The sequence below is a fragment of the Urocampus carinirostris genome, chromosome 11, assembly GCF_059441175.1.
Source record: "Urocampus carinirostris isolate Australia breed hairy pipefish chromosome 11, RoL_Ucar_1.0, whole genome shotgun sequence".
Classification (NCBI taxonomy): Eukaryota; Metazoa; Chordata; class Actinopteri; order Syngnathiformes; family Syngnathidae; genus Urocampus; species Urocampus carinirostris.
Window position 1 is genome coordinate 38,433,403 of NC_142359.1, and position 13,841 is coordinate 38,447,243.

Sequence of the window (13,841 nt, forward strand, 5' to 3'; positions counted from 1 at the left end):
ATGATTGACACATCTATTTTGGCCAATTGCAGGCTTTGTTATGCCGTTCAAGCCAATGCCAGCCTGTAAATGATAAAAAGGATCCGCCTCTTGACCTCCGAATAACTTTAGCCAATAGTGATCGATTCAACTGATGATTGACACATCTTTTTTGGCCAATTGCAGGCTTTGTTTTGCCGTTTAAGCCAATGCCAGCCTGTAAATGATAAGGATCCGCCCCTTGACCTCCGAATAACTTTAGCCGATAGTGATCGATTCAACTGATGATTGACACATCTTTTTTGGCCAATTGCAGGCTTTGTTTTGCCGTTTAAGCCAATGCCAGCCTGTAACTGGTAAAAAGGATCCGCCCCTTGACCTCCGAATAACTTTAGCATAAAGTGATCAATTCAAATGATGATTGACACATTCGTTAGCCAATGACACGCCGGTAATTAAGTCCCAGCATACACCGTGGACTACTTGGCGTTCGGAGGAAAATCTAGTTGGCGGCTGCAAGTTAGTTGCAAGACTTTGCGAAATAATATTGATCCATAAATAAGGCACACTGTATTATAAGGTGCATGGTCAGCTTTTGAAAAAAATAAAGACTTTTAGGTGCGCCTTATAGTGCGGAAAATACGGTACCTGTTTTCTGTTAAACTACACAATACAGCACCACATAGTGGTCAAATATTACACAGTGTCCCTTTAAAACATATTTTGACTTGAAATCAAGTACAGTACGTAAATTACAGCAGCCCTTTGTGCAGCCCTTTGAGACTCCTTGTGATTAAGGGCTATACAAATAAACATGGCTTATTTTCATCAATGATTGTGTCTTAGTTTAACATTTATTTTAGAAGAAATAGGAAAAAAAATGCTAATAGATTTTTCCATTGTTGTAGCGGTGACATTGCGATGAATCGGGGACTTTAATAATTAAGAGCCAAATGCACCTTTAAATGTTTGGATATTGATTGTGATATACATCTAAGGGTGTTATATTAAAATGTGGTGTCTGTTACTCCAAAATATTTTACTTGCTGACACCATCTCATGGCTAAAATCATCATTGCAGCTCCTTTTGATGTGCGTATGTGAAATTCTTAGACGTGCTCAAATAAACTCTTCCTTTTTCATGTTTTTTGGGGTTTGGGTTGGGATTTGGAATGAATTAGAAACATTCATTTTATTCTTTCACCATTTTTATCGTAGAAAAAAAGAAAACAGCCAGCACATTTTGTTTTTAGTTTTCTGCTTCCTTCCTTCCTCTTCTGAGCGCTTTTGTTCAATCCCTCTTCCCCATTAAAACTCTCAATCTGACACTTGTGTCTACGCCTGCATCCTGTCTCGCAAATATTAACACTATTAAAGAAAAGAGACACAAAAATTGAGATTTTGTAATGTTTACTAAACAATATTACCTCTTCCTCGCCATGAAAAGGCCTTGAGGACAAACTGTTACATGTCCTGTGCGAGACTCACAAAGTGAGTGATGAGCATGTCCGTCATGTCCGCGCAAGCGTGACGCTGATTAATTGCTTTTCAGCGATTGCAGCCTTTTCTTATCAAGGGCGGGGCAGAGATTAACTTTGCCAGGCTTTTGTCATGGACTCAATTGGCATCCGTCGTCTGAAGCACCTATCTCATCCCTACTGTTTAAACATGCATTGCGTTTTTTTCTTTCCGTCTCCATTAAATTTGTCATATTTAGTTTATTCGTAATTTACAGGAGGAGAGTACGGTCAGAATATTTCAGTCTATTCAGTCGAAACGAAAAGCCACCCAAAGTCGGCGTATTGTATTGATCACGGCTGGCTGGGAAGCCTCCAAGAAACAGAAAACAAACGCATCCTTGCACACACACATTCGCAGAACGTTATCCGTCTCGGCTGTCGGCAATGTATTCCTTGGTAAATGGGCCAAAGCGGCTAAAATAATACACTGGGAGAGAAGAGTGCAATCTCTTGCTATCGTAATGAAGTCTGCTCAGACGTGGTCAGAAAACCAAGTCGGGTTGCGAAGGTGAAGGAAGCCACCTAATTAAACCTTAGAAATACCGAGACGACAGAGATGGTAATGGAGGGAACTTCATTAATAATTTGAGGCATCTCTTCCTTTGGGATTATATTAAAGATATTGAATTGAGTCAAGGACATCAATATTAAAAACAGGCAAATGTATCGGGGACACTCCACAGTGGACTTGAGAATTAGTTAGATGAGGTCTTGGTCAGGGTTATCCAAAAATAATTGGGGAAAATAGCAATATTTTTCAAAGCATAACTATTTACTGTAGTACTTGTATAAAAGTAGAAGTACTTATGTCTCTTCCATACTCAAGTAAAAGTTTAAACTCACTAATATACCTTAAGAGCAAAAGTAAGATGTTAGTAGAGCAGAGAGAGTAGAGGAGAGAGTTGTGAAAGAAGTGAGGGAGTACAACAGAGCACGATAACAAAAACACAACACAAAAGAGTGGGATCAGGTATGTATGGAGGGGAATGCACATACTAACTTGGACGAGCTGATGATGGGGTGAGCGGTCTAAATTTTAGCAACGTCAATTTTCTCTTTTAGGTCAGATTTTTGCTCAAATTTTTGCTCAAATGACACCTTGAATTTCTCGTGAATAAAGTAGTTTTTATGTACAGTAGAGGAGCCACTGTAATTGCTAAAAGTTCTACGGTTATATCTAAAATTGCACCTATTGGTTTTACCCGTTTTTCCAATCAAGGCTCTTTGAAACAATTTGTGGCAGAAGGCTTTCTCAAAATAATCCCTAGCACTTTTTGTAGTGACACAATCGTTTCAGTTCACGCTTGTTTGAATGCCTGCAAGCTTGGCAACACTTTAATAGGAGTCCGGCAAAAAGTAGAAATACAGAAAGAAAGCATTGTGCCAAACAGTCACAATCTCTCAGCTTACCTGTGGCTGATCTGCGTCCCCCGGAGACTGGACATGGTCTCTTCCAGGTTTTGCCGCAGGTCAGCAATGTTCTTAACCGTCCTCATTCTTCTGGTCTCCGGGTCCTCTCCTGCAGACATGTTTCATTTAGTCAGCTCTTTTCCCTCGTGAGTGAGGACATTCTGACACATTTTTTTTAATCTCTTGTTATCGTTGGGGGAGTCGAGTGATAAATGGCCATTGAAAGTCATAACGGCTGTCACTTTTTGTTTTTGTATTGTGGAAAACCTTATTTAAGATGGTCATGATAAAAGGTCGGAGGGCTAAAAAGGCGAGATGGTCCGCAATATAGATGTACAGTGGGACCTCGCTGCTTCGCGGTTCGACGTTCGCGGCTTCAGAGCTTCGCGGTCTGTAATGGTTATTTTTTTTATTTTTTATTTTTTTTTGAAGGGGCGTCGCTGCTTCGCAGATTTTCACTTTTTGCGGTTTTTTTTGGCAGAACGCCAGCGGACGCGGGATAAGGCGGCCGTCTAAAAATAAAGATAACAATGTGACTGGTACAAAATTCTGCAGCGAGGCTTTTAACGAAGACAAGAAGGTTTGATCACATTACCCCAAATTTAGCTAACCTGCATTGGCAATAATCTGTGGTCCGTGCAGCCCTTTGAGACTCTTTGTGATTAAGGGCTATACAAATAAACGTGACTTGACTTGACGTGACTAAATATAATTCAATTTTAGGGGCAGAACCGACTTATTTTCATTTGTGTCCCACGTGCAGGTTTGAGCTGTAAGATGAAAGGATGACAAATAAATGTTTAAAGTTTGGGATAATTTTTTCTCTTTTTTGTTTTCCAAATAATAAAAAACCAAGCCCAAAACAATTCAAGAATTTTTGATGAAGCTAAGAATTTTTGTTGGCCATTTTTTAATTTTAAACTTTTGTTTGAAGGGAAACATGTGTACATAAAAAGATATGTTTTGATTTTGTATTGGGATTTATTGATAATTCATCAAATATTTTTGATTTTTTTTCTTGCTGGGAAAATTATATCTTGTAACAAGAGGTTGTTCAGAGCTATCTTCAGAACATATAATCTGGGTTCAGTCTTTGAGCCGACAGCCCGACATCAAACTCAATTCATAGAGGCAGAGCTCACGAAGAGATTCCAACTTTCACAAGCTTTCCTCACTTCTCGCCAGAAGGCGAAAAAAAGAAATGGAGGCGTTTACGTGCTGCGTCGAGGAGAAACGCCGACCTAGGTATAGATTCATAAGAAACAAATTCCAGAGTCGACTTGGGGGCACTCCGAAGCAATTGCAACGGTGCTTTCTGATTGATCACATCCCGAATAGAATTCCACACTGTTCTGGTGTTTTTCCTCACAATACAGAAAGCAATGACTCCTACGTACTGCTGGCATGAAAATAATCTGACAGCAATCTTCTTGTTTTGTTGGAGTCAGACAGTTGACCAACCATGATGAATGAGTGGTGGCCTTGGCAGTACTGATTTAACACTTATCAGATTGCGGAAAGCTCGAGGAAACCGACTTCATTAAGACAAAAAAATTAATAAAGGGACATCATGTAGAATAATGAAAGACAAATACCTCCAAACACAATCTTGCTGTTGACATCCGCCCTCAATTTGGCAGCATCGTCCTTGTGGGTGACCTCGGAAAAGCTAAGGGCTACTCTGGTATAATTGAGGTTATGTTTGGACTGGCTCAAGCAAACAGACCACACAGACCACACTGCTAAACTCAAAGCAGAGCAATCTGGACCATAAAGGTAAAATCTTACTGTTGGAACGTCAGAATAGGCTGCATTTGAGGATCCAATAGGAAAATTCCCCTTGAGCTACAACACACCATTTACTTAATCATTTAAGAAGACATGATTAGTCTCTCAGGGTTTCAACCACTTAAATGCAACACAGAGAAAGAGCTTACAGCCATAGTTTGACATCATTGCATTTATGGACTTCTGAGTGCATTTTGTGCACCTGCACACTTTAGAAAAGAGCTGAGAATGACTCCAAAGGCAAACATTGCACACATTTCCAAGCCAAAGGACCAAACCTCTATCAACACCAGGCTCTCTGATCAGTTTTCTGGTTCAGCCAAAGAAGACGTGAATGTAATTTAATCCCTGCAACCTACAAAGCTTTATTTTTCAACCAGTGAGCCGCCAGACCTTGTCCGGTGTGCTGCGAGAATTGTACAGTTTTCTAACAATTGCAGTTACCGGGCAACTGTAATATTCTTTTGCTCATCTTTCCTTGCTCAAAAATGGAAGCTCAGAAATCTTAATAAAAGCCCCCTTTCCATTTCAAGAAAGAGTTAGAAGTTCTTCCTGTTAAATAGTAACCAAGTTGATGGCCAGTTTGCAATTAAGTGTGACGTCGTGAGTGGGTAATCAATGGTGAAGCAAGGCACCTGTAGACATGGTTAATTAAAAGGCCATTCACAGGCAGATTCAAACCAGAAGAATTTAAAGGAGCTGGCATTTGGAACTTTTTTAACCGTGCCCGCCACCTCCTGGCTTGTGTTATCATTGCAGCCTCTGTCACCTCGTTCATCATGCGCTGCAAATATGTGTATGTTGGCAGACTAGCAGGATTGATATTGTGTTTCAACATCAGTTGGAATGAAGCACAAGCATTTAATGGATATCGCCTTCCAAAACAGTGGTCATTGCAATTCTTGCAATAAGTCACTTATTTGTTTCGTCATATTTGCCTGGTACCCAAGGTAATATTTGAGGTCTTATGCACCTGAAGCATGCTTCTTCTTACTTTCAATTAGAGTGTTGAACGTTGGTCATATAGTTCTCTATGTGTGTAGTTATCTACACTAACAAATAGCAACTAAATATAGACACCCCTGCCCAAATTGTTCCTACCAAATGTTTTCCTCCCTAAACAGCTTTGTTAAAAGTAAGATAAAACCAGGTAGCCATGGTGAAATAAAAAGTATTAGGGCTCTTTGAATGCAATCAGGCATTGTTAACATATTCTTAATAGAGAAAATATTTAACTTTCAACTTTTTTAAGCACACCCATAATAATTCCATCACCATTAACAATGTTGATCGAAAGTGCTTCAGCAAATATGACATGACCACTACCCAGATCAAGTGTTAGCTACAACAACAAGCAAAGTGGCTTACTTCAGGCAAGTGATGGTCGGCTCCAAAATCGCTGTTAGGTTTTTGAGATACGCTACAACATGCACTTCACTTCTCAATGGATTGATAAAAGAATGCACATTGATTCTTTGAAAAGAAAAGTGTCGTTGTCATGGTAATCGAGGAATCTGAGTAGCTTCTGTTTCAACTTACGTGGGCGAGGCTGCTTGTGCAGCACCTGTTCCAGGTCGCCTAACATGCTGAGGATTACATCCTGATCCAACTGAGCAGTTCCCTCTCGGGGTCCTCCTTCCGAAACATCATCTTCTGCCCAAAAACTGCATTCCTTTTGGCCGCCTCCCCGCTTTACGCGATCTTCCTCATGTGAGCACTCGCCGTTTCCCTTTTCTCTTCCCTCTGTTTGCTGTCTAAGCTTGTGAGTAGGCTCACCCAAAGGGTGTGCACCACAGGACGCTCTCTGTGGCCTCCCACCTGCCGCGGTACACCTCCAAGGCACGGGGATGAGGGAGTGCTCGGACCGGGAGAGCATCTTGGTGAGGGAGAGTGACAGGGAACGAGCTCGGGGGCTGGTGTTCCTAGCAGCCATCTCCTTCCTCGGGCTACATTGGAGGCTACCTCCTTCTCGCTGTGGGAAAGAAGATGGGTATACCAAGAAACTCTGGCGTTTTTGGGAGTGAGGCTCCGAAGCATCGTTGTGGCCGTGCAGGGTAAGGTTGGTGAGGGAACGCTGCTTAAGCCGCAGGTTGAGGTTATCCGGGAGTGGCTGGGGAGCTCGCAGAGCCGGGCTGCTCCCCTGATACACTGAGAACTCCGCGCCTCTCTTCATGTCTCCTTACGGATGCCCAACTGATTTTGCCTGCTAACCTTGTCGCTCACTCCCGCCAGGCAGGAACAAGTTCATCCTGGTTTGGAATGTGGGACTAAGTCCAAAGATGGAGAAGGTGACATGCCTCCAAAACTGTGGGCAAGAAAGAACTCCCCTTCAGGTGGTTGAGTGAAGATCGAATCTGTCCTGGAGTTACCCCATGTTCTTCATCAAATATGATGATTTACCACCTTCCTCACTCTTTAACTGGTCATCATTCTCTAACGTCTCAGTCCTCGACCACCACCAGCCGGCTACATTTTCTTCACATCCACCCTCTCTCTCTTCCTCATTAAATGACAGAATCTTGACTTGTAGCCTGACCTCCTCCTGCTCCTCCCATGCGCTTCATGAGCACCTCGCTGCCTACAGTTTCTCCTCTGTGTGTCATCGGGTGGCGAAGTCGCTGCCAGCTGACGATTCGCACGACTCTATTTTTCTTTTTCTCTCTGTCTCTCTCTGTCTCTCTGTCTCTCTCTCTCTCTCTCTACCTATCTCCGTTTGGCTCTCTTTCTCGCTCGCTCACTCTGTTCAGCACCCTCGAGCTGTATTAATCCTTCCCCCTTTCTCCCTCAAACTATCCTTCCACCCTTGACAGTGGTTTGGACAGTGCACCTGTAAACTTAATTAAACACTATCAGAAGGCGCTCAGCGGCTTATCGCGAATCAACGCACAAGCAGCCTTTTACGCATAAATCACTGCAAGCTTTATTAGACCCACAGCTGCTGAACACATGTTTAAAAATAACCAAATTTGTAATAACTGAAAGGAAGATGGACGCAATGAAATTAGGTCTGAATCAGAATGTATTATCCCTCAAGGAGAAGTTCATCAATGAAAATGGCCCGGTCTGTTAGGTCTGCAATAAAATATCAAAAATACAGTTCATTGATTTTTACTGATCTTTTTGAATAATGGCATATAAGAATTTCGAAAATCAAAATAAAGGCTAGGAAAACCTAAAATGACATTCGACCACTCAACACCTTAGCTAGGGAAGCAATGCAAACAGACGGTGGGACATGTGACAACAACAAACAAATGAGTGAACGGCCAGCAGTCTAATTTTACACTCAAAACGAAAAGGCTGGGAAGAAACGCAGCCAAATTGGAAGGTCTTAAAAAAACATGTTAAACTGAACTCTGAACTTTTATTGTGTTTGTTATTTTGGAATAGTACATTGATTTCTGTTCAGGTGTCTTTTTAACTCACTCACTGTCATTAATTGAGCGCGATTGATGGCTATTAACTCGAGTGGCAGTTAATATTAAATGTCAAATTTTGAATTTGGGAATACAGCGTCTTCAGGGTCATGTCATCAAAAGTCATACAATTGACGTCTTTTTATGTGAACTTCTATTTTAGTGAGTATAATCCACCCCAGGCCCCCTGATAAGTTGATTCTGTTTTTAATATTGGACAAGTGCAAAGGAGATTTCATAGGATGCCAGTTCTTTATTTTGACAAATACTTTTCATTGTTATTCGTTCTTTTGACTATTACATCATTGTAGCTCTCGGCCTATCATGTTTCTGTTCTTTGATTACCAAACCTTTTAGAGCTGATCTGTTCTTTGTGATTTTGAAGATTTAATAAAAAAGAGGGGGCTTGAAGGAGGGTTTAGGACAGGATGAAACTATTTTATCTGAAAAGTCCTCTCCTGATCCTCGTTGCAAATGCAAAATCCATTGATATCTTGTCCCCTTATTTTGAGTGTCTACTAAAGTTTAAATAACCCCCTCCCCCCAAAAAAAGAATTAGTTGAGATTACAGTGTGAGAGCCAATAAAGACGTCTTAGCTCCGTGCGTGTCATATGACGCCTTGTGAGGGATTTTTTGGAAGAAGGCACTCTACAGAGGGCCACAGATGCTCCCTGTGAACGACTGTCAGCAGTGACCTTTTTCCTCCGCGACACCATGCGAGCTCGGGTAGGGGGGACGAGGGAGTTGTGGGCGGTGTCTTCCCCAAATAGACATACAAAGACAGCCATCACCTTCCACACGCTTATTGCACGGACAAGATTAACACCTCGTCTGAGTCACATCAGTGTCTCTCTGTCCCATGAGAACCCTTATATTTGTCTGATTGAATGCAGCCACATATCCTGCTTGCTCAAAATGGACTACCAATCAATAGTGCAATTTCGGACGTTTCATCTAAGCCAAACACGCTTGAATTGAAAAATATTGGCAAACAAACGCTGGTACAGCAAAGCCAAATCCACAGAACAGCATTGAATCATTATAATAGATGAGGGAACAGCAGAGGCATACATCATGGCAAACCTGCTAAGATAAGGCTTGCCATGTGTGTCTGTGTGTCTGTGTGTGTGTGTGTGTGTGTGTGTGTGTGTGTGTGTGTGTGTGTGTGTGTGTGTGTGTGTGTGTGTGTGTGTGTGTGTGTGTGTGTGTGTGTGTGTGTGTGTGTATTCATACCTGATATCTCCTCTAGGCACTGTTTGGCCGTCTTGCCGTAGACCAACTCCCCCTTGGTGGGGCTGAGGCAGGGGTCTGCCGGGGCAACCATGGTGCAGTCGTTCTCAGAGAACGTCCTGCAAAATTTTAATAAATAAAATAATCAAACACAGAAAAACATGAATCCCTTTGCGGTGTGGAATAATATGCTTCAGGCCACTATTTATGGCATTTTCCCTGTTATACAACATCACCAAATGATTATTTTTCATGCCCAAAAACTTTAAACTTTGTGGTTTTAGTGCGGATGACAATGAGAGTTACGAGCCACATACTGTCTTATATTTGTTTACTTCATAGAAAATTCTGGTTTGCTATTGCTTTACCTAACGGCATCATGAAAATGCTGATATGTTATCGGCTGAAAAACCTCCCATAATGCCTTTGGCTGTTTTTTTTTAGTTTAGAAACTTGTATGGTTCGTAAAGACTTTGCGAGTCAGCAATACAATACTGTATTTATTGTATTATAAGTTTTTGCTAGGCTTGCAGTGATGCTAAAGCGAGACACAAAAAAAACTGATATCTGTAAAAAAAGATTACAATTCTCAACAAATATGAAGAAGGCACACAAAGGGCTACGCTCGCTATTTTGACTGGCCATAACCAATCAACAATCAGGACTGTTTTGAAAAATAAGGTAATAATTAAAGCAAGCAACAATATTTTCCAAAGGCATGAAATTCTTTGCAAGTGAACATTCTACAATGAGTTTTATTTTAATTCCGCCACCGTAACTATTTTCTCCCCCATCCGCATTCCCTGATACTCCACTTGACTAGCTTAAGTAACGCCAATAATAAAGAAAATTAAATTTTTCCTTTACATGTATTTTTTTGTCATGCTATTTAATCATACATTACTCCTAAGCAGTACTTACTATATACTATTTTATCAATTTATTGTTTTCATCTGTGCTAGTTGGGGATTGGAGCTAATTACCATAAGGTATCTTTCCCCTGCTTTACAGCAATTTCACTTTGAGATATGAACCTCACAGAGTATTAATGCCCTATCCAGAGTGTCTACTGTACTCCTATTTGGGCTGGGGATTCAAATTATGGGATGAAAAAGGTATTTAATCAGTTTTTTACATTTTTTTCAATTTTCATTTTATTTTATTTTTAGCAGATTGAAATTTTCCTCACATTATTATGTAGGGCAGTGATTACCTTATTATTCACAATTAGGGATTTTAATGATAAAAACAGACCACAAGACTTAACTATATGTTCAAAAAACACATTGCTAGCCTGATTAACAGACCTATAACAAAGATTATTGAGAATTTAGTTTAAATACAAAATGTAACTAAACCAATAAATCAAAACAAAAAAACATTACAAAACAAAAAATGATAGAAAATAAAAATAAGGTTCGATCCGTTGAGTGCCACAACAAGAACATCATACAAAGATTTTTATTTAAATTTGCCTCTAATGAAAAAAAATTGAGCGAGACTGAAAAGGGTGACGTCTAAGTCTTACTAATGAATGCCAGGCTGACATTTGTACTCACAGTAATTGTGTGAATGTCAAACAAACATTGAAGACAGGTTCTGTCTCATTAGCTTGTTTAACAGTTGCATGTGTCACTTGAGTACTAAAAAAACAATATACCACAATCTTGTTTTTACTATTTGTGGCTGTTTATTAATTGGGCTTTTGCATGCGATCATGCTGGCATACTAATCTTGGTTTACGTATTAAATTCAATATGATAAAACGTGTATCTGAGGTCAAGAGTCTCGGAATTCAATTACCAATTTTGGGCAGTGATTTTTTTTTTGCAGTCAGAAATGTCAAAGTGTGTATCCTTAAAACACACGCACGCATACAAAACTAAAACAACGAAATGACCCAAATTCTTGGGCTTGTTTTAGTCAAATGGTGTTCATTGGGTTATTTTGTACAATGTTACCCCAAATTTGGGGTGGTTGAAAGAAAATTAAGTGTTTCCGTTGTCATTTTAAGCAATTAAACAAATTAGACCCAGTAGATGTGTCCACACTCAACCCGTTGGGTTATTTTTGGCCCCAACTTCTGGGCCTTCTTGATGTAAGATGAATTTTGTTTCCAATCTTCCTGACATAATGTTAAATAGTAATTTCTTATAAATCATTTTAATATGGATTGTTTTTATATTTTAAAACGTCACATACCTCAAGATTTCTTTGTGGACTGAGATTATATCTACTGTGTAACAAATTTTAAATCACATCATATACGGCTCTTTTCATGAGTACATATGGCTCGGAGACAAAATGGATTCCATGCGAATTTAACTCAAGCCAATTTTGATATGAGAGAGCCTAGCACGAGATAGTTCACTCAAAACCAAACAAACGACAAAACAAACCTTTGACCGCTCCAGTAAAAATAGGATACATTTATAGAACTGTTTACACCAAAAAACAAACAAAAAAAGATCTCGTTTTGGCTGTACATCGCTAAGGAATTGTTATATGGAAAAAACATTTAATAATTTAATGTTCACTGTTTAGACACCTTATGATAAAAAAAAAACACATAAGATAAGCCAGAGGAGCACCCAGAGCAATTTGATCGGTTGAGCGGTATGGATGGGTGGAGCTATGCAAACCGGGTAAGGACTCCGTCCTGCCTCTCGCCCTGCTCTGTCTGCGCCGAGAGTAAATACGTCAGGATGCTCGTTTACAGAATTTTGTGATGTTTTTACAAAATAACTACCTGCACCTTGTTTTGAAACTATTATTTATGAAAAAATCAAGGTTGAAATAAGCTTCGTCCTCAATCATTAAGTAATTGCGGGAGGGTGACAAGTTTGAAGTGGTATATTTGTTGATATTTGGGAAACAGGCTCTGGCATTATTCTTATTTCAAGCATTTTATCAAATCATCAAATGTCACACAGTAAAATAAAATGTGTTGAATGATAAGCTTTTGTCTGGAGAGCGCTTTAGTTGAATATTGTCTAAATATATGGTATGGCTCTTTCCAAAAATAAAATCAAAATAGTTTGCTTTTATCTCTCTTTGAGTCAAAAAAGTTCCCGGGCCCTGATTTAAAGTGAAGTGGATCGGGTCCTACAGTTGTGCAAAAAAAGTCCCTTACTTTAAGTTGTTAAACAAACACCTAAACCTATAAATTGGGTTTGTTTTGGGTAATACCTAAATGATTAAAAGAATAATAGGTTTCCACCTAGTGGTTCTGCCCTCCATTAACCGTGATAACGATAACTGGGATAATACTGTTCTCGTAGGACAAGAAAATTGTATTTATTTTACATAATATAAGGCACACCTAGTGGGAGCTGACCTTTAGCTGCTACAGACACCCCCAAAACCCCAAATCTTGTGAAAGGCCCAACAAACATCTGAGAAGAAAATGTTGCGGTTTGGTTACTCACTGAGTGCCCGTTAGTTTGTGTCCTTCCTTGTACTTTGAGCACCAATTTTCAGTTACACTACACACTACAGCAACATCCATCCATCCATCCATCCATTATCTGCACTGCTTATCCCCAGTAGGGTCGCGGGGATGCTGGAGCCCATCCCAGCTGTCCTCGGGCAGTGGGCAGAGAACACCCTCAACCGGTTGCCAGCCAGTCGCAGGGTACACAGAGAAAGACAACTCACTCGCTCATTCACACCTAGAGACAATTTGGACGGGCCAATTTACCTGACATGCATGTTTTGGGAATGTGGGAGGAAACCGGAGTGCCCGGAGGAAACCCACCCAAACATGGGGAGAACATGCAAACTCCACATAGGAAGGTTTGATCCCATGACCTCATACTTGTGCCGCACATGCGCTAACCACTGCGTACAGCAACATCTAGTGGTCAATTCTTGCACAGTGTCCCTTTAAAATGAAACCAGTCAAAATTCTCCTCATACAATTCATCGTGAAAACCCTGCAAAAACATAATTTTTTTTATGGAAACAGCACTTTCTGTTGGTGATGGCACCCGATTAAAGACTGTTTCCACTTGCAACAGATGGGCACCTCAAAGGGGAAAAAGAAAGGGGCCCTGATGAAACACTTGCGGTGTGTGTTCACATATCGAGTTCACCAGCAGTAACAAGGATGATGTCCGGTGCGCTTGATGATAACGGCGTGGCACCACCACACCAACAGACGTAATAAAATAAAAACGCACCCAAGCACAGAGCGAGAAAAAGTTGCACCTGCTGAGGTGTAGATAAAAACTGTCACCCAAGTGTTATCCTCCCTTACTTCTTTCAGAGATATTGGCCATCATTTTAGACCCCCAAAGTGTAGCTTAGACCTGTGTTTTTAACCAGCATGTCATGGTATAGTTGTGTGTTGTGAGAATTTGTTGGAACTTTTCCAATTTTATCTAATTAGTGACCACGAATTGATTATTGTATTCACATTATTACAGGTTTTCTACAGCTTAAGGAAAGTTAAATTTAAGACTTTTTAATTCCTTTTGAAATTAAATTTAAGACCAA

At 40.3% G+C, this 13,841-nt stretch overlaps 1 protein-coding gene across 6 annotated transcripts in view; it reads right to left on the reverse strand.

The window, feature by feature from the left end:
* Positions 1 to 13,841, reverse strand: part of nav3 (neuron navigator 3) — a 208,860-nt gene that overhangs the window by 95,864 nt on the left and 99,155 nt on the right. For all 6 annotated transcript variants that reach the window (XM_088348491.1, XM_088348490.1, XM_088348493.1 and 3 more), the window contains exons 9-10: positions 9,348 to 9,463; positions 2,910 to 3,018 (exon numbers count right to left, since the gene is read on the reverse strand). In XM_088348491.1, the coding sequence (XP_088204617.1) occupies positions 2,910 to 3,018; positions 9,348 to 9,463 (225 nt within the window). The remainder of the gene's footprint in view (positions 1 to 2,909; positions 3,019 to 9,347; positions 9,464 to 13,841) is intronic.